Source organism: Vollenhovia emeryi, unplaced genomic scaffold (genome assembly GCF_000949405.1).
Source record: "Vollenhovia emeryi isolate VEMERY1.0 unplaced genomic scaffold, V.emery_V1.0 DF939146.1, whole genome shotgun sequence".
NCBI classification, from domain to species: Eukaryota; Metazoa; Arthropoda; class Insecta; order Hymenoptera; family Formicidae; genus Vollenhovia; species Vollenhovia emeryi.
The window spans coordinates 1,859,419-1,882,021 of record NW_011967220.1 but is presented as its reverse complement, the minus strand read 5'-3'; the positions used below and the strand labels follow the sequence as shown (position 1 = coordinate 1,882,021).

Genomic DNA, 22,603 nt, shown 5'->3' with positions numbered 1-22,603 from the left:
TGACTGACGGCTCGTTGTTCTTAAATAATAATTAATAAAGAGATGTTCAAAATTTTCTGCATCCACGGTCTGCAAAAAAAAGTTCATTTGTTCATATTTAAATAATTTTTATCTGTTTTTGTTAACGTGTGTATCTTTATTCGAGCTGCAAATCTTATCGGAGTTTGTTCAATCGGCTGATTATTTCCTTTAACTGATATGATAGTAGTAGAAATTGTACAATTGTAGATAGTTAGACATCAGTAAATAGTGGTAGATATCATTTTATTCTACATGTTACACATTCCATGTCACGCCATTCTTGTATTACATAAGGAGCCAACTTTCTTTTGATGCAATGTGATATAAAATAAATGCATTAAATCATTTTGTTCGGTTATAGTTGGCACTTGACAGATGGTCTGTTAAGAAACTTTTCGCAGCTCGCGTGAAAATAAGGAAAATCAAAGAACTGAGAAAAGAGATAGATGTCAAAAACATTTCAAATTCGTGTTCAAGCAAATATAAGGCTGAATGCGAATTAATTACAAAACAAAAAGAGGACAATAGACGTGGGTGACAGTGCGAGTAATCCAAATACGATATTTCAACAGAATAAGCTGGAAATGCGGAAATGCGTTTAATCAGCCTACGCAAAAGCTAACATTTGGTCAGACAACATTTTGTTTTGTTTAAGATGTTGTTTGTATTATCGTGATGTAATATTAGATACATTTGTAAACAAAAATAAAGGTGTTATTAAAATGATGAATTACCTCAAAATAATAAATTCATTAAATACAGTTATTATACGTTAGTTTTACGCGCTATAAAGTATTCGAGAGAGAAGACAGGAATTTATAAAAACAGCATAATCTTTCTGTACACATCTGAAATATTCATAATTAATAATCATATAATTGTATCTAATATAAAACTATTCGAGATAATTTATAAATTCGGGTTTTTTAAATATTACAAATAATAATCATTATTACAGAATATATAATAATTTTAAACTTTATTTTAAATCATAAATAAATAATACTTTTATTATGTATATTATATTTATACATAATAATATTAAAAATTTAGGAATTTTAAACAATCTCTACTAATTGACTAATTCGATAAAATGTACAGTCTGTTTGAAATTATGCAAACATTCCAAAAATGTATTAAGCACATAATTAAATGTTAATTCCAGCGGACTTGTCTTATGACATTACAAATTCTTCAGCTTAATCGATAAACACTTTTATTTAAGTTTCTGGAATTTCAGAGAATCGTCTTATGACATTACAAATTCTTCAGCTTAATCGATAAACACTTTTATTTAAGTTTCTGGAATTTCAGAGAATCGTCTTCTCTCCTGATTGAAAGTGTTTTCTATTATTTTTCTCAGAAGAAACAAGCGTAATAATATAGTTGTCTGTTATGATATCTTCATCTTGTCGTGTAATCATCTTCTTCCTCTGAGACATTTACTAATTTCCTTTTGCGTCGACATTCCTCCGTTCTCACGTTTATCTACGGTTATCCAAGCAACTTTAATGTTAAGTAGATAATATCGTGACACAAATGTATAAAAATGATTGTTAAAATAAAATGTATAATTTGCTAAAATTTAATTCCGATAAGAAAAGTAGATAATTAACTTAAAAGCGATAAAAAAGGAATATTAATTTTAAAAATGAATATTTCTATCCTCTAATTTCCCGCTTACGTCAATGTGTGAGGTGTTTTGTCCTTCAAATCCACGATTTCCTGAGATTACGATTAACGAATTGATCGATCAAAGCTCTGAAAGAATGGCAGACCGTACATAAACGATGTACTTGCCAAACAAAAGTTCGACGTGAGTATTATTATCTAGAATGTAAGTCGCCTCGCGTAATAGAGATAGACGAGTACTATTGTTCATACACATTTACGTTCGCATATCGATTATGCAACTACCACGGTCACGTTTCTTTCGATATTCCGTTCACGTTCACCCTTCTAGAAGCGGCTAAATTACTATGCTAATCGCGATTTAATTTTAGGATGTAAACAACAACTTTCATAGAACAGAGATTGCACGTGCATCGTCCTTCTCTTGGAATAATGTGACTACCGAATTTCGCACGCGCAGTAGTCTGCGATTATGTGGAAAGTAATAGCGATAACGAGAGAGAGAGAGAGAGACAGAGAGAGAGAGAGAGAGAGAGAGAGAGAGAGAGAGAGAGAGAGAGAGAGAAAATGACGATAATATCGCTGACTAATGAATGGCAGCAACAAGGTTTAAATTTATTACTATGTCTTGATGGTATAAAAAAAGAAAGAATTTAAAATTAATTTAAGATAATTAGTTGAAAAATAAGATGCATAAAATCAAGAGAGAAGAAAATGTATTTTTTCTGCTCTATATAACTTTTCATCATAACTAAAATAAATTTTAATTAATTTAGACAGGAAATGCCATTAAAGTATTTTGTATTCCTCATTGAGTTTTCCATTTACTAATTATTGTTTCATTCATTACTATTTGTTAGACTGTCCCTAATGTTATTGTAATGTTATTGGCATGACTATTACCATCGATTACGAAACGTAAATTTAAATTATTTGCAGGTATTACAATGGATTACAGAAATAATGAAAATAGAACGGGCTATTAACTTCAAAACTTAATTTGCGTTATAATGTAAGTACAACGTATAGAAGGTGTACTACAAAAACGGCATTCTCTGATATTTTGCAAAAATTCGTGCAATAATAAAATTTTAATTTAAATACGATAATTTTGCATTGTAAAAATATAATTTTAACAGAATTTTTGTGCAATATATATTTTCGCAAATTATACATATTATGTATAAAATATAAAATTAAATAAAAGAATTATATAGTAAGTAATGCGGCGCAATAATGCATTTCATTAACAAAGAACAACACGCGGATGTGAATGAAGTGTAATGCACTGCATCGTCATGATGCTTCTACGTGTCCGACAATGCGTCATGATATAAATGAGCACGTAAAAAGATATGGTACGCCACGATTATCTACCTACGCTACGGATGTTAATTTTGACACGTGTTTTGCATAAGCGTTTTGTGCTTTGTCATCTTGTAACAAAGACGAAATTACATTAAGTGCGCGTGAAGATTATAATAGTCTTCTCACATAATAGTCTTCTGTAACTTGAAACTCCTTCTTACTAGTTTTCATTCAATACTTGAGATTGCTATTTTTAACTACGAAGGTCTCCTCGTTCTCTTTACTTGTTTACTCGATTGCTACTTATTCGGCCACGAATGCAGTAGAATGAAATAAAATAAATAATGGCAAATGCCACGGAGATTGTAATAAATTAATATGGCAGCTCCTTATGCCTAAAATTCTGCTACCTTGTTGCTAAAGTGGTAAAATCTCCTTTCTCTCTCTGGTCTCTCCCTGGTCTCACCGACCGCCTCGAAAGCGTCGACGACGCTCACAATCAGTCACACGACACGGACAGTTTGACGTTCACCGAGAGTGCGCGGCATTTCTTATATCTTTTTCCCGATGACACGTGGCGGGAAACGGTCAAACGCACCGCACATGCACCTAGTCGCAGATGCAACTGGCGCGAGACGAGCTTTACGCGGCGCGAATCAGTCGCAGGCAGAGCGGGGAAGACGGATCGTTTAATCTGCTTTTTCGTGGGCGCTGCCAGGTGCAGCTCTCGGCGACGGACGCAATTGCAGCGCTCGATATAAACGCGAACGACGCATGCACGTGCTGTCAGGGTCGCCTCCGCCTCAGTGTCTTCGCGGAGAAAGACAGTAGAATAACGTCGACGTCGCGATTCCGCGTTATGCATCCTCAATGAGTGCTATTTGAAGGCCTGCATCTTACGTGCTCCTGAACTATGTTAATGTACTGGGTCTGGTGTGGTTTAGCGAGGCCTGGTTTTGCATTTTCTGGCTAGCTGTTAACCGGAGGCTAATCGACTCTCTACCTTTTTCTATATTATTATCTAAGAAGAGACAGGTAGTCGACCAACCTCTGGTTAACATTTGACCAGAAAATGAAAAACCGGGCCTGAGACACTCTAAGGCCGAAAGAACCATCGGTTCGTACGCTAACGGTGTTAAACGAACGGGATAACAGATAATTGGAGAAACTGATTTACCCTCCGACAATATTGTTGGTCTCGCGAAAGAGTATACGTGGCGAAGACAATCGCCAATGCATCCTTCATCGATTGGTTCGTGCATTTTTGAGACTGCCACTCGATGGAATGTCAAGACCGCACTGTCAACTACCGATTACGAGCCGTCAAGTGGATAATTACCACAATACGATTACCCTGGTTGTACCTATGTACAAAGCTCTACATAATGAATGGCCTATTCGTCCGAGCTGTCTCTCTAATGGAGGAAGAGTGATTTGATAAACGAAGAGAGTGAATGATCATTGTGCTTAATTATTAGAGGAATTGCTCAGTGCTTCTGGATGGCCAAAAATCTTGGCAATCTCGGAAAAAGATACACCTGAGAAACTTCCCCTTTCCATCTGTTTTTATTATTTCTTTTTATGCAACTTATTTGTTCACATTGGAACCGTTTAATTATATCGAATAAATAACCGTGGCACGAAAGTTTTTTTTAAATATAAGCTGCTACGTCAAATATGCAACATAAAAATTATTCGAATCTCGGTCGTGCATCCAAATATCAACGCGAGTTTACTTATATGCTAAAAATACATCTGCCGAAGAGCTCTCGAGGGGTTCCGACCAATATTTTGAAATTACACTTTCTAGATATAGCTTTGTTAAAAAAAAGACTGCAGTATGCAGCAGTTTATATTCTGAAATGTTTCAGATATTATCGGTGCATTTAGCAAAACAACTTTATCTAAATCCATCATTGCGAGGCAGTTTCTAAACAATTTATTCTGACGACTCATTATCGAATAAGTCATAGGTGTATAATGTTATATAGTGTCACCTAATCTATTGCGTCTTCTTAATTAACATATAAATTATTAATCTGCTTCTCGTATTATCAAACTGTGTCTTATATCTTGACTTAGACGGATACGAAATTCGTATTAATAACTAATCAAGAATTAATACAAAACTAATTTAATTTAATAATACTAACAATAAGAGCCAGTTTCACAAATGTCGGTTAACTAGAGATTAGTCGATCCAGAGAGTCTCTTTATCCTTTTCTATATTATTATCTAACAATAAGAAGAGACAGAGAATTAACCTCTCACCAGTTAACCGACGTTTGTGGAACTGGCTCTAAGGGAATTTTTAATTCTATTACACATCCTTCTTTGAATTCATCAGACTCAATTTCGGTTACCACGCAGTGAAATTAATGAAGAATTGGATCAACGTCCAAATCGCGCAAGCGACATTGCGAATCGAATTTTTGCGAAATTGCTCGAGACATACTCGTTGGATTAATTCTATTAGCTGTCAAAGAAAAACATACATTTTAATTATACTAGAAATAAAGTGCATTAGACATGTAGGTAAAAAAAAATGAAGTCTTTTTAAAATGGGGTAAAGGAAAATATTATCGATGACAAGTCAGGATGCGACAGTTTAGATATGCAAAATGCATAAATGTCTATAATACACGAGAAAAGGGAACTTTAAGCGCTGGTGCATTGCGCTGTGCTTCCGGTTTCGGAGCAAGCGAACAAATTCGGACGAGGAAGCGGACAATGCTCGGGATGATGATCAGGCGCGGAGGTCGGCGGACAGGCCAATGAGACCATTAACGAGCGACAACAACGTCAAATGAAAAGGTCCTTGTGATACGACACTTTTCCGTGGACATGCAGCGATAATTGGTGGCTTAATAACGAAAATAACTGCGAATCGTTTCGATGGACACGTATGGTAATACACAGCAATCGTCGACGGTAGTTTGTTCGTGAGCGTATTAATTACATAATTGACAGGCGACTCGAATCTAAGGACCATCAATGTCTATTATATCACTCATCAATTATCGCAATTGGTAATAGCAAATGACTATGAAACGCCCTCCAAATTTGCAACGCAATAATTGCTAATCTCGAATGTGCCAAGAGCGAAATGATGTAACAGTTTCCGTTATGATGTCAAGCACAAGCATTGAAATCTCTTACATATAGGTAATATAAAAAAATCTAATAAACATGATAGTATAATAAATATAATAATTTAAGAATATCGGATGTAGTAAAAAATAAGTATTAAAAAATTAAATAAATATATACTAAAAGTAAAGTTTTAATTCGTATAAAAATATTCCTTTGTATTATATATTTTTTTCAATATATTAATTATAGATATTGCAAGAGATAAATTTTCAAGCATTTGTTACACTTTACATAGTCTTCTGTAAACACGCCATAAAACTGTCGCATGTTTGTGCATTTTTTTTAATATGTGACAACAATAATTTTCTAAAAAGTGTACGTTTAATGCACGAATGGCCTCGGTTTGCAAACGATATCGCATGAAAAATGCATTTTTCACTTCTCACGTGTAAAGAATGACGAATGAAACAAATCGAGGCATGACACTAACAGGATAAAAAATTGACTGCAAAGCACCTCGACATTTTATTGATATAAAAATACCAAACGACACCCGAGTTGTCATTAAGCAAGCAAATCCATTAAATACTCGATTGCCTCCAAGAAATCGCGCTATGTTTAAAGTGGTTTGTGAAACGAATTATCATTGGCGAGCGTTCACATAAGTATTTTAGAGAAAAGGGAAATCGCATAGAAAATAAGTGCAATGAGCACTCGAGAAAATTAGAGTACCGTTTAATATTTAGAATATTATTAAATATTACTTGAGAGAATTATCTTTGAATATAACTAACGTGATTCGATTAGCTGACGTTATTTTATATATAATTATGTAATTATATATAGAAATATCTTCATAAAGGTACTGTCTGTTAATCTTATTTTGTCAAAGAAATTACAGTTACAATCGACAATTTTGACCCACTTCATATATAAATAACAAAACATTGTACTTGAATAATTACTACAGATATATTATTTATTGTAATTAATAACAAGACCATTGTTGAATAGTATAATTTATCTTTCCTGAACTGTCGCAGTGTCATTGTACTATCGATCGAACGATATTTTCGTGAAGGAATTAATAAATAATGAATAAACTCTGATACGCAAATAGTGTTATCTCGTAAATATGTACACGTGTGTCAACGGTATTTATTTTTAAGACTGAGAATTCGAACAGAAACGGCACGAAAGCTAAAACGATAAAAATGATCAAAGTTGATATACAACAGGTAAGATTAACAGGCACAACTCGTGAAATAAAATTCCACCGTGATCGTCACTCCGTAAGTGAAGACTGCGTTTATCTATCGAAACATAATTTCACACGTGTATAATTTAAATCTAGTCGCATTTAATGCGATTTTCTCTTCCCCGTTAAACGCACGCTGACGTATTGTTAGCATCAGTTGGAGTAAGCAAAATTTTCGGTGTAAACATGTAGCAGCCTTAAATAGCCACTGCATTTTCGGGGGGAAGAAAGACGAATGCGCGTGTGGAAAGAATAGCGGGAGTAAGATTGATGGTGACACACACTGTGCTAAGTTTTAATAATGCTGATGCAGAAGATAGTCCTTAGATAATTTTCTTATAACTTTATACCTCGCAAAGCATAATGAAATAATAAAGATGATCTCAGTACATTGCATGCCAGTGCTGCATGTATGTGCGTAAAAAGAGACGTAAACAATAAATATATATATGTAAAAACTTATATGCACATATAGAAACTGTCTTTAAAATTTACGAATCATTATTGAAGTGAGATTTAATATTATTATAAAATTATAAATTTATATTATAACATTTTGTAATTTTTTGCATTTTAGAATTTTATATTTTATTCATACACGTCCGCTTTAAATTCTCCTTTTAGCACATGCATTTTTCCCAGCTGCAACGCATCAATAAAATGTGAAGATTCGCTGAACACAGGCATTGAACGTCAAAGTGCATCGGCGTTGAATCTCTCGCAATATTTCGGATTACGTAAATCATTTACACGGCAGATGCAAACTCACCCGAAGCAGTTTTATAAAGCAACGCGTATAAAAGTCAGCAAAAATGTTATTCTACCGTAAGAAGAAAGTCGTAAAATCGAGATCTTGTTGATGAAAGAGGAGCGGATGGAAAAAGCAATCGATTAGCCACTCTAAATACCAATGGGACTTCTATACACCTTTAAAGCATAAGAGAGGTCAAAGGTCAATTATCCCTGAATAAACTGTTACTTTCAAATGGCCTCGTTCTTTTTCAGTTTCTCTGAAATAACTCTTAAACTGCGTCAGTACGTAATTTTTGCGCGGAATCATATTATTTTCTAACGAAGTGATACTTGCACTTTGGTACGCATTTGTTGTTTGTACTGTGCGTTCTGTGTACTTGAAATTCCATTATTATTCCAATTGCACATTTGTTCGCGACGATAGCAGGAGTATAATTTTTTTTTAAATAATTTTACAACTCTACCTTTATGTAAGTTCATTTTCCTGTTCGCATTTTCCAAAAGTCTTTCAGAAGTGACTTTTTGTAAAACAACATCTTTTGTAAAATCTCCGTATGCACATTTATTGTTCTTTGAATATTTATTCTAAGCATATTTTTTTAGATAATATCGTTTACTGAAATTTCTAGAGATATCGTACGTATCGCTCTTCGATTATTGGTAAGTATAAATTATTGCACAATACCGTTGACATTTGTTTCCGCATATTTCCCCGCGCACCATATGATATATAGATAATTTAGATAATACGAGTGCAATTGCAGAATGAATTTGCGTGTCGCATGTCGATTATCAATTCCGTCTCGATGAGCTGATATTTTTTCCAGGTTCGCTACTCGATAACGATAATCATTGTATGTAGAATCGAGCACATATAAACGCTGATAAGAGAATCCATGTGACGTTACTTGGGTCAAAGTGCGGGTCAGCACGTGATCGACGGTTAGATATTGCGAAATACTTATTCTTCCATGATTTTTATAAATGAATTGAGCGCGTACGTACGAGAAAGAAGATTTGTTTAAACGCGGTCAGCTGACTCTATTCATGTTTCATGTTGCAAGGTGAATCTTATTCAAGGCTACTACTGGAATTAAACGCGTTTCGTGCAATGCACGATTGCATGATTAGTACAGCCGATTATAAGTTGGCTGGATCAATTGTCCAATTTTTACAACATCAGACGTGTCTTGGATGTCAATTTTGCATTCAAATTACTTAACTCAAATTTGTGAGTCAAGTAAATATTTTATTTGTTTAAACTATTTCTCCATTATCCCCGTTTACTGCTATTATCATATTAATATTGGCATCAGTAATTGACGTGCCTACATTTTTACGCGTAAGTAGAATTGTTTAAATATTTTAAATGAAAAATGTCATTAATCGTAATAAAAGTAGCATAGATTGTGTTTTTTCCCCCACAAAACGCTATCGATATTTTCATTATTCGATACGTTTCCTCCTACGAGCGTTTAGAAATTGTTCTAGGAAATTTTATTGACGGATATCAAAACACATTGAAATTGGCCGGCACACTTTCCCCGTTATCATCATCGATAGCGCGTTTCAGTTCTTCTGTGCTTTTATAGAGATCGTTCGAGCGTCGACGTCGAATGCATCGAGAATCTTGAGGAAACAATTCGTGATCCAATATAAATACGATAGAACGGCGAGCGCAAATTTTGTACCAACATCTGTTGCACCTTCGGCTCGCGGAATCGATCAATCTGGTAGCCTTAATCATCGTGGCGGCGATTCAAATAGTTTGAACCGCTAATACATTATTCGCACAATGAGATTCGTCAACGGATGAAAATAATGAATTAGTGCACGCGTGTATATTAATTTAATTATTCATAAATAAGTCTAATTGAGAATATAAATTAGCAATGCCCAATTTTCGCAACAACGCGCCAGTATTGCCGACACCGGCTATCATTTGTCGTATACGAGAAGCAAGTGTAACGAAATACAATGTAAAAGAACGTAATCTGCAAGTTAAGAAATTATTAATCACAGCAAGAGCAGAATTGTGCCACGTAAGCATTATTTGAAAGACCCTACTTGTCGAATTGCATGCCTTCTCGGAGCTCCACTGGTGATTGCACCTGAAGAGATCCGTCAGCGCGACGACGAGCACGATGGAGAATGCACTTTTGGCTGGCAATGTCAGACGGTGATCCTCATGTCGGAGTCGCCCCGTTTCACGAGTAAATACAGACGCGCGTGGACAGACGGGAATGTGTATTCAATTACTTCTATCTCTCTCTCCTTCTCTCTATGGGTCTGCTCACATATACACGCGTATGCACACGTGCACACGTTGCACTACGTACGTACGCACGTCTGCGCACCGCGGTGTATGCCGGAGGACTGTTTACCATCGGCTGACAGCCAGATGATAGCTTCCGATCGCACTCTCCTCGGTACCAGCGACGGCCAGCAATCGGCCAGTCGCAGCAACCAGTCAGTGGCTGGCAGCAGCGCGGAGACAGTCATCCGGTGATTCTGATAAGGAAACTCCGCCCAGATAGTGCCGAGATATGCTCGCGAATCCGGTCAGGCTGTCAGGGAGGGGTGTTATTCACTGTCATTTCGAAATCGGTGACGATGTGACAATCGTCGAGTAAACGATGTTGTTCAGATCATCCGAAGACTAGTCCGCAGTTTCAAAGAAGCCGCACGCCATTGCAGCACTCTCGCCGAGATTCCCATTGTAGATGGATATAGGAAGCATGAATTCTTCAGTTAGTGAAGGTGTATCGGTGACCGCGCGTCCCGAATTTTACGTTTTATTTCATCGCCGAATCGATTCGCGCGATCTGCGAGGTTAATTTTTTAGTTTCATGTTGCACATTTACAGGACGACGAACGCAAAATTTGCAGACTGAAAGAGAAAGAGAGAGAGAGAGATAAAAGTACGATTGAATATCACGTGAGGATTAAAAAGATATTTATCTTCGCCAAACTTATAATGGTTATATCCAATTATCGGTGCTCTGAAATTGAACGGCGCAAAGTGGATAATATTATTTCACGATGTGCAAACATTTCGATCGTTGCGGCGCGAAAGGCGTAGGTTCTGGCTCTCCAAATAAGACAGATCTATTTGGAAAACAGCGGCTCCTGATAATCCCTCGGTCTCCATTTTATCTTACTTTTGTTAAGTTTTATCGGCATAAAAATATTTTCATGCAAGTCCAGAGCCGTTGCATGTAAAACGCGTATAATTTGGATATGGTTTATCGAGCACAAGTAAAAATCTCATAGAAATAATACAGCGAGATAACAAGAGATAAAGTAACTCAATATATTGGCGTTTGTAAAAGAATTATTATCTATGCGATATGGAACGGATAATATAATGATTATAGGATAAAAGCGAGATAATGTTTCTCTCGTTTAAGAAGTTATCTGAGAAACGCAGAAACGATAAAAACGACCACAGTATAATCGGCACATCTCTAATGCGCCCGTCAGTTGTAAAGTCTGCATTATTGCGCGCGCACCAAATACACGTCTTTCATTATACGAATCATTTATAGATAGCTGGTGTCGCTGCATTGGAAATCATTTTGATGCCTGTGCAATGATAGGTTTGACGTGCGGATGCGAATGCGATATTACCTTGTGCAAGAATACACGTCGACACAGCAGTGGTATTTATCGTTAGTTCCGAAGAAGGGAGAGATTTGCATGCGATGATGTTGCGCATTAGAAACACGTGGCACACGTACCTGTTGTTGCCTACTTTGCGTAAATTATCCTTTCGAGACATTATTTGTGTTTATCGAGAAATATACTGATCTCTTTATTGCCTTACTGTACTAATCCCGATAAGTATTACTTACTGCATATCTATCTCGTTAGGGAAACTTAAAAATGAACTGAAATAACTTTAACGGCAGCGTGACAGCAGATATTTACAACTTCGTTGTTTTCTGGACCATATCTGGCATTTTTTATAATACAGAAAATTTATTGCGAAAAATATTACCTCAGCCAGGGTTTCAACCTGGACGTCCCTGCACTCTAGACCACCGAGGCATGTCTCACAATCAGTCAAATTGGTGAGACGCCCACCTAGAGTGTAGGGAGGTCCAGGTTCAAACCCTGGATGGGGTAATATTTTTCGCAATAAATTTTCTGTACGAGTATTATTAAAAATGCCAGATATAGTGAAGAAAACACTGAAGTTGTTAATTATTGCTGGCGACATATTCTTATTAAATATATTTAATTAATATTTAATTATTAGAAATGTAAAATTAGCGCTCCTTTCGTTTGCTGTATACGAGCAGAGCCCGTTGAAATAAAAGTTTTGCCCAAACGGCCACTGGAAAGAATGTAGCTTGTTAGCAAATAATTCTATGCAATGGCATTATTCAAATGACATTAGTGATTCCAATAGAATTGGTTATTTCGCGCTCTAGCGCATAGAAGTGGCGAGTAGCGCATATGTCATAAATAATTAATCGCGCGAATGAATATTGCATACTGCATTTATGGTCACACCCGTAGGAGAATACGATCAATTTGTTTAATCGCGCGCTTATATACCCAGAAACCACATGCGCCTCTACATATTCATGAACCAAACTGACCAGTAATTATTCCATTATTTTTTTAATACACCTGCATAATTGAATTGCTACGAAGGATTAGAAAAACTTGCTGAAAGAAGCTCGTAACAATTTATTTCTTATAACGCGAATTCTTCGGATGTGTACGTAATAATTAATGATCCTCAAATCTCGTTTCGTTTTAATAATAAGACAATGTAGTCTTCTTAATCGCTTCACTTGCGCTTTTGTATCAGAATTCAACTTATACTCTGACCGTTTAGAAATTAACGTATGCGCGCCGAACGATATTAGATCGACTAAAGAGTCTTTTTTGGTCATTTTAAGAGTTCATGCAAACCTTTTTCCTCACCACGATTGCGCAATCGCTCATTTAAATTTCTGATTATGTAAATCTATAGATCTCTACAGCACACGTCTGATCGCTCATATATATTTTGTGACGACGAGCGGTGCAAACCGCTGAGAACCAGAGGCAGCGGGTTAATACCAATTTGATAATAATATGGGCTTAATTAGCCGCAGATGCTTTCGCACGTCAGATAAAAGTGAAAAGAGCGCTCAAAGCCCGGGGTATTGCGTATTATCGCCGCGTGTTTCGTTATCAGGCTACGGTAGCCGCAGAAAACAGTTGTGTCTATCAGTTGAAGAAACGACCTGTTATCACTGTTGCGATGCCTGACGAGAGACACGACACGCTGTCTAGCAGGGAATTTGAATAATGCCGCCACAAACTTTCGCATATGCAGCATTGTCTCGGTATACAATGTGTTTCATAGTTGCTGTTCATATCTTTCCAATTATTAATACACGCAGCGCGCGATTTTCCTTCCGATTTTTTTTTCGTTTAAAGAGATATTCGCATTTTGCGTTATCATGCCGTTTGAATTATAATTCAAACATTTGCATATATCGGAAAACGAGAAAGGAAATCTGTAACTATGAATATGTAAAGCGTTCTCGCATTACTCGGCGAGATATTTAATGAGATATTTAGCAAGGAAGTTTAAATAGAAAAGTATATTTCACTCTGACGCACGTAATAAAAGTTTAATCAAAAATCGATCTCTGCTGAAAATTGTAATTTTTGGCCATATTTCCAGTGAAGCTCTTGGTGGAAATTTTACCAGATAAAAAGCCGGGTTCAATTATCTGCGAACGATAATTAATTTAGGAAAATGTTTCAACGTACCAAACGCAAGTAAACACAGCCCATGAAATTTCCGTTAAAAGGAAATTATTCATTCTTAAATATCTATTCATCGTGACTTGCGCAGTGTACACGAGGCGAGTTTTCATTCTTTACAGCGCCCCTCGCGTTAAACCGTTCTCAATTAGCGTCTGTTTAGGCACCGTGAGTCTTTTTAGAGCCAATCAGTACGCACTAAAGACTTGTAAATAGTATCCTGTCACCGACGTCTCATCATTTTCCTCGTTATCTCTCGACTTGTCCTTGTCTGATAAATTAGACGGTACAGAACCAGCATACATTAAACGTATGCGAGCCCAATTTAACGTGTAACTCGTACAAGCGCGTGATGAGATGATAATGCCCGCCAGCCCCATTACAATGGCACGTAAGTTGATCAGCCAAACTGGTAGAATCTTTCGATAACTGTTGCATGATTCACAATATGTATACCGGACAACACTATATCACGCGTCATTAACTCAGGGATATTCGCGCTTTGAATAATCGGCGAACGTAAATATTTCCTTCTCCCTACTCTACATAATAATAATGATAAATATCACGTTTCTCAAGTAATTTAACCTGTCTTTACGTCCAACGTCAGTCTAGAATGTATAAATACACGTGCTTAATCGCAAGTGTTTATTGCACATCTGTTGCTTTACTTACGTGTTTAAAGCGATGCAAATTTTATGACGCGTTACTGACAGATTAAACGACCTGCGATGATTATTGCGTAATCCGTGACTGATCGCTCGATTTTATTCTTGAAGATATACACTTTAAAGTCTGAAAGAGTTTAGACTCAATTTGAGTAGACGCTATCTGAGTATTCATATCGAGATTTCTGATAATTAGTCTACCTTAATATCTAATCCGTACTGTGTTAAGATAAAAAGTAAAATATTAACAAACTTATCAGTTATTTAATGCCTATAATTTACGTACGTTTTCATGTACGAGTCTAGCGTGAGATAATAAAAACTACTGTGGTATCATGTTTCGAATACTATTCCTTTTGTAAATACCGTCACGCTAATAATGCGATAATAATAATTAATGATAATTTGCTGATTAGCCACTACACATACGCGATTTGATATAACATTAAGCATTTATAGTATTCGAAACATGCAAAAACCTTTGGCGTACTCATTAAATATGTAAACTCACCTCCTGATTTACTTGCAGTCTTGAATGCACCCTGATTATAACTTCCTTTCCTCCGAGTCGATCACGTTCTATCAAACAGCCCGCATAACTACAGGAAAGAGAAAGAAAGAGGGAGAGAGACGTCACACTTCATACACGTGGATAAAATAGACTAGATTTCAATCAACGACGGAAGTTTCGATGCTCTCTAATTAAAGTATCTTTTTACAGTTCCCTCGCGAGCGACGTTTAAAAGATTTCATGCTAGAAGAGATTAGAAAAGTTGGAGAGCGCGTGTTCTCCGCTGCTTGAACTTGTTTCGTTATTTTCTCGAGGAGAAGATCAAGAGGAAAAGAATTAAATATTGAATAATTTACAGAGATGCTGTGCCCGAAGTGCTCTCGTCGCGAACAATTACACGAAGAAACTGCTCTCGAGTTAAGTTAAAGAGAATCGAAAACAATGATTTAATCTGATGACAGCTCAACGAAATAAAATTTCGAGTTATCAATTTCATAAGTAAAGGGTTGCAATCGTGAGAGGTTGAACTTTTATTAAAGCTAATTTTTACGACGAAGCCGATAGCGGTCTCTTGGGGAAATAACGTCTAGGGAATCGAATAGAATTAAAAGATGGTAGCTTTAAACATGCGAACCGTCGATTCACCAGAGTTTAACGTCGCGTCGCCTTGACCTGGCGACTGCGAATTGCTGGGATAAATGCCGCCTATAAAAAGCCGTCGTTACAAATTCATGCAACCTTCACTACCTCCGCCCTATTCGTTCGCAACTGCGACTGCCACGAGCGGAACGATCGAACGCGAACCGCCCTTCGCCCTGTCACCGAGAGCAACAATGACTTTCGCCTCAGTTTCTATCTAAGGGTGCTTGCAATGCAAACTGATAGCTGAAAAGTATGGTCGGTTTGTCCTAGAAATTTTGTTCACTTTTAGTATGCTCTGCGCGTGTGTGTGTGTGTGTGTGTGGGTTTTGTGTGTATTTACAAGTAAATATACTTTCCATAAATTTTATTTGAATAAATATATTCTTTAGATTATATTAAATATTTACTTTTTGATGCACTAAAGTTTTATATATTATTTAAGCATTGACACTAGTGCTTTAACTCCGATGTTGGCGAGGAATCAATATCAGAGATAATCTAGACAAATAGTGTTTTGTTATCAATAATATACTGCGATGCACTCTACCGCGTTCAATGACATATATCAACTGCTTATTTTTATTATTAATTAATCGCAGAAGAATCGCGTTTTATCATTACCAGTGACACTTGCATCGTCTGAATGATATGAATGATTAACAGTACCGACACATTATTCCTCTTAAGTGCCTCTAATCCTGCTGTAGACAAATGCGAATTAAGCCTGATATGTATTAGGTTTGTACACATAACTTTTATTATTTAAGTTTCTAAACGTACACCGTTAGAAATCTGTGATATGTGTCTGCAAAAAGAGATCCTGCCAACACTAAATTTCAAGCTATTGTGTCTTCAGGATACGAGGGTAAATTCGCAGTCTGCAATCTTTGATAGAATGTACGTGAATATCATTTCAGATATTCTCGTTTCTTTTGCTTTTCCCTCTTTATCAGTATTGCAAATATCGCGTGACTTCTAATTAACAAAAGAATTTAAAAAGATAAAATAAATAGCGTACATAGAGCGGAATCAAAAGATTAAAACGTACGGTAGTTAAAACGCGTCTAAGTGATAAGCAAAAAAGTCACGTTGTAGCGAGTTCAGTGGCACTTATCGCCAGGAAAGTTTAGTGCACTCTCGGTAAAAGTCGCGTGCACAGCTGCTGCTGCAAGCTGGAGCGTGACGGGCACAAGATGCAATACAATGCGGCAAATTATTTTTTATCTTCAGCCACGTGACAAATTGGCAAAAAAGATGTCAATTTAAAACGCGACAGTAAAGATCTGTAGGAAATTTTCTTAAGACGTTAAACGGCAACAAGGGAACGAAGATATCGAATGGCGGTGACATATAAGTTATTAGAATGTAAGTACTCGATGACGACATTATTTTATATCCATGAATCGCCCTTATGATACATATCCGTATTATTTTTATCTAGAATTTCTCTCCCGGGGCACAAGAGCAAAAATTGAAGAAGATATGACGAAAGAGAAAAAAAAACATCGAGCTTTGAATACGTAACGTAAGAACATTCGAAGTTGTATGTTTTTCTTTCAGTCACATATTCTTTACACATTTTTCTCATTTATTCGTAGGAAAGAATCTGGAAAGTCGTTTTCTTGAAGTCCTTCAATTCTCAATATTCAAGAAATTAGAACAGTCTCCGAAATTTTACGTAATTGTAATTACATGATAAGAGATAATAAAGTTTCAAGCATATTCTTGATTAAGATCTCTTTATGTATCAAAGAGTACTTCTGCTGTACACTTGCCGTTCTTAGTGATATTAAAAATACCTAGCCTCATTATAATCTCTTTGAAGCGTATTGTTAGCACGTGTCATCCGACAATTTAATAACAACACGCGCCAAAAAGGAAATCGTAGTACTTGAAAGGACAAAAATACTAATCTCTCCTCGATTCTAAATAAATTTTACCGCTCCGGAGTAAAGGTGAAGTTAAATTAGGCTCGAGGCTACGTTTGAATAAATAATTATATAATGCACTGTGTAACATCGCCGAGCACAACAACATAACGGACGCTATAAAAACTATTTGCAACATGGCAATACGAAGATTTCATATATCTATGATGGATTAATTGTATTATGTCAATTGAGAGAGTAAATGGTGAGGAAAATCAATAATATAGAGCATCATATCTAGGAAGGGTGACGATTCTCCCCTACGAAGAGTTAATATTTCCCCTTATTATGAAATACGATGATACCCACGTAATTTTATTGCGAGATATTGTTTTTTAATTTATTTTAAATGGAAAAACATCCGCAAAGATATATTGTCTAAAAGTACAGCAAGGAAAAGATATTGCAAGACATGAAACTTTTATGTTTTATAATAGTGGGAAAGGTCGAAGCAGATTTAAGTAAAATAAAAATATGCGTTTAGCTAAATAAATTAAATAAGAAATAAATAATTATGAAAAGAAGATGTCATGCATCACGAAATTATGTTTCATGTAAATGAAGAAAATGAAAAGTACTTCTTGTTTCTTATCAAATATATTTATGAGAAAAGAAGGCATGATATCTCGAAAGGAAAATAGCTCCAAGCAGCGGGACACAATAAGAAACGACTTTTGCATTTGTAACGAAACAGCCGACTAATATAATTCGTTTATACCCGATGAACTATTAATAAACTGTTGAACGAAGTTATCGGAAACATAACTGTTTTCGCATCTTTTTCTAGATCACATTACCGGCGACAACATAAAGACGTAAAAATCGAAACTCATTTCTAAATAACTTATCTGATACAAATTTATTTGTTAATGCAGCACGTCGAGTAAACACGTATCACAGAAGTGGGGAAAATCAGAATGAAAATACAAAAATGCAATATGTGAAAACAAAAGGCAGAAGCGGGACCGGAGAGCACACGCGATCGTTTTTCCACACGGAAGCGAGCAAATCGAAGAGTACCTCTCGTGTAAACCCGGATGTGTCACGGAACGAAGATGAAAGAAAAGTGCATCGGGCGAGCGGGAGCGGGTAAGGCACGTCGCGCACGAGATCTAACGATCCTTCTTTCCCGGTTGGCAGGTGCCTCGCATCCTCCCGCAAGGTGAGGACGTAGGAGAACGCCGGCGAACAACGACGGCGTTCCCGTGTCAACCCTCGGGGCCTTTGCACGAAGGATCAACGGTGGAGAGCGTGCGGCGCGTGTCCGCGGCGCGAGAGTACTGCTTCTCGCAAAAGGTGGAGGCGCCTGCACGCTCTTCGGTATTGATCCACGTGGATGAGACTCCTCCTCGTTCGTCCGACCAGCCCCGCCGTCTCTTAGCGTTAGCCGCCCATCGGTGATCCGCCGCGTTTCAACTGCCCGCCGTTGATTCATCGTCCTACCTACCCGCTCGGATCCACGGGGATTTCCTTGACAGATCGATAATTGTCATGGACACAGTGGAGATGGTGGTAAATAATTAGACAAGCTCGCGGGGCGCGAGTTGAAACAGTCAACGACCGATTAACGCTGTAGCAGCTGTACACGCGTCTAAAATATAAATATTATGACCTTCCACGCGTAGCGCGAAAACAAAATTAATAAGATGCCTGCGCGTAAAATATAATATATAAATTGGAAAAACGAAGGAATCTCATTTAACACTTTTCAATTTTCAATTTTTTTTCTATTTAAATTTCCTTAAACTCTGCGTTATATTTGTTAATTTAAGCTTCTTCTAGATTTTGCATCGTACTACATAAATTCAGCCCCCCTTATATTTCCCTATCAACATAAATATTTATAGAAACGTTATTATTCTCTGTCGCAATTTTATGTAATGTTTATTAATAAAGAGATCAGGCATTATTGATAATTGCCTTTTTATCTAAAAATAAATGCAGAGAAAAAGTAAATTTTTTTAAGATCAATTTCCTCTCTCTGCTTACACTATTGACTTTAGCTAGTGGCTGCTGAGATTCAACTACAAATAACCTGCATTCAAATTGCAGTTTTATTCCAAAACCACTTCAGACCAATATCTAATTCTGAACAATTATTATTGTCAAAATTCGAATTGTTCTCCTCGACATGCATACGAATCTATCTATTTACATTATAAAGTATTTAGATCAAGCGGTACGGGTAAAGACTATCTTCGAAATCTACATTCGTGGGTGGCTCGGCAGGATGCTGGTAGGGTAAAAGGCACGGTAGGGTGAAAGGATGTCTGAAGGTCGTTCATTGCCCCCAAAGACTACGAATTGCCGACTAAAAGCTAATTACGTTAACTTCTTGCGTTCAAATTTAATAGATGTATGCTCGCATTTGTGAGCAAATTAAAGAAGATAGAAAATTACGATACAGATATGTAAATCTTTTTAAGAAAGACATTACAAGAAAAAATATATTCTTAAAAAAACAGTAATATTCAAAACATTTTTATTAGTTTAAATTACTATTAATATTAAAAATTTTTTTATTTATTATGTAACAACAAACTATAAACCTGATTTTATTTTGTGTAATAATCTCAAATATATTTGCACAATAAATAGCAAATTACGCTAGCTATATTCGAAAGCTATAGCGCGAGATGATGACAAGAAATAGATGTAAGTTTTGTATTATTAGATTACAAGGTGTTCTCCTCTTCGTTGGTTACCTTTTTATCGTCAAACTTCTCTAATTCTAGTAAAGAACAAAGTAAAGAAAGGTAACTCTGCTAAAACAGTTTTCGTGTAGAAAAATATATTATATATCTAATACGATACGGGGCAACGAAACTTGAAGCTGCTTTCAGAAGTTAGAGTTGAAGGGAAGGCAGAAAATTCTACTTTCTATAATGCAAATCATTCTTCAGTCTTGACAAGAATATATTATGTTCTAAGATAGGTTATTACCAGGCGTCCGTCAAGGAACGAGCCTATTATGTTGAAAGCTAGTTGGCCCAGCTTCGTTCAAGTGCACTTCGTATAAATGTCGGATTCTCTTTGCGAAGAAGAATGAAGAATAAGATTACATCGATCCAACACCGATTATTAATAGTCGACCCGCACTTTATTCACGGATTGATTTTACCAATTCCAATCACCAGCAGCATCAAGAGCATAATTCTAAAATTGCAGAATAAATTCAAATATAAATTTATGAAATACTGTGCTACTACAAGTCCAGAGAAGAATAGATTAATTCGAATTAAATAAATAAATTGATTTAATAATATTTGATTTTCATTTTTGTTTATCGTATTACAGATTTTCAGCAAAGTTTTATTACAAATCTATCGCGAGACAGCACTTGGCAGATTTGCTCGTCAAACTGTCATCGTTATATCTAAAAATCTTGATAGTAGAAGACAATTTAATGCGAAAACTTTTATGGTATATCGAAACAATTTGCTGCAATATGTCGATTAAATTGATTAAATTGACTAAATAGCTGACATGTTGCTAATTTTTTACTCACTGATATTGACATCTACGATACCACATTTTTCATTTTTATCTACTATAAGTAGTATAAGTATACATATGTATACAGGGTGAGAGTTTTGTGAACCAGTCTCTTACCATGAGAGATTGATTACCGACCAAAACGGTAGCCAACTGTGGAAAAATGGAAAATCTTGTTATATATGTCTCAATCTTGTAATATCTAATTGTATCTCTCAAAATACAAGATATTACATAATTGAAACATATGTAAACTAGATTTTTCCATTTTTTTCCCAGGTTGGCTGCAGTTTCAGTCGGTAATCCATATCACATAGTAAAAGACTGGTTCACGAAATATAACTCATCTCGCATACATATGTATATAACTATATACATATGTATATGTATAAGTATACGTTTTGTACATACATGTAAATTTATGTTGCTTCATTAACATTTTATTAACATGCAAGTAACATGTAAATACATATATCTTTTTTAATTTATACATATGTATATCTCTTATTTATACAAGGTGAATCAGAGCGGTTGTTATAACGTTTTACTATAGGAGATGGATTACCAACCGTAACTGTAGCTAACCGAACGGTTCATAGATGTCAGCTGCAGAAATAATATGTAAGTTAATAGAAGTAGAGATATTTCTCATATTTTTCATATGTATCACAGGAATCCTTAGAAATAAAACACTACAAAAATTTAATCACCAATGGAATTCAATAAATCTCTAAAAAGTAATTATTATATGTAATAAATAATAATTATGTTTTCATTGCTGAATGGAACATTAATAGGAGTAATATATGTATGTACATGTTGTTTCTGGATGAACATTTTTCTAACATGTATTCTTTATTACTTTTCAATTAAAGATATACATATTGTTATTTATTGCAATATGACAAATTATAGGTGCGTTCGCGGAGCCGCTATTTGCGCAGAAAGTATCAATCTATCTTCGTTGCTCGTTATATGTTGAAGAAAGATAGAAGACGCTTTTCGTGCTACACGGAAAAAAATAATTTTGCTGTGATAGCAAAATCGCCATTGCTACTGCATATTCGTAGTAATAGCAATAAAATTTAGTTGATAGAACTAATTTTACGAATTATTCGTCATTATAGCAAAATCTATTTTGTTGCGAGAATAGAACAAAATTTGCTGAATGTATTTGTAATTACAATCACATAAATTTGCTACTGAAGCAAAATAATATATTCTTAGCAAATACATTTGCTGTCACAACGAAATCCCGATACGCCTGATTCCCTCCTGTGGCTCTATTCCGCACACGGTTACCGACGACTATCGATATCGTTAACGACGTTGGCGCAACTTTTCTATCATGTAAAAAAAGCTGCGCAAACGTCGTTAACGATATCGATGGTCGTCGGTAATCGTGTACGGAATAGACTGAATAGAGGCCCTGAATAGATAGCACTAGTACCACATACTGCCGCGGCGTGGCGACCGCACGTCTTTCTCATAAGTAAAAATCGTCCCGTATTAGTATAAAAGG

The 22,603-nt window shown here is 35.9% G+C and overlaps 1 protein-coding gene and 1 long non-coding RNA gene across 11 annotated transcripts in view; both read right to left on the bottom strand.

Annotated features, from left to right (window-relative positions):
* The window catches only part of LOC105566242 (electroneutral sodium bicarbonate exchanger 1), a 51,269-nt gene extending 32,089 nt beyond the window's left edge, over nt 1–19,180 (bottom strand). For 4 of the 10 annotated variants that reach the window (XM_012020100.1, XM_012020101.1, XM_012020103.1 and 1 more), the window contains exon 1: nt 10,133–10,475. In XM_012020100.1, coding sequence (XP_011875490.1) covers nt 10,133–10,146 — 14 coding nt within the window. In that variant the 5' untranslated portion in view covers nt 10,147–10,475. Of the gene's footprint in view, nt 1–10,132; nt 10,479–15,016; nt 15,105–18,606 lie in introns of those variants that run through there. The other 6 variants (XR_001009265.1, XM_012020097.1, XM_012020098.1 and 3 more) reach the window with 5 other exon arrangements.
* Nucleotides 1,432–6,120, bottom strand: LOC105566241. Its single transcript, XR_001009263.1, has 3 exons — nt 3,372–6,120; nt 1,706–1,782; nt 1,432–1,509 (listed from the first exon to the last, which is right to left on the bottom strand). It is a non-coding gene; the product is annotated as an uncharacterized LOC105566241 (long non-coding RNA).
* Nucleotides 19,181–22,603: the final 3,423 nt, after the last annotated feature.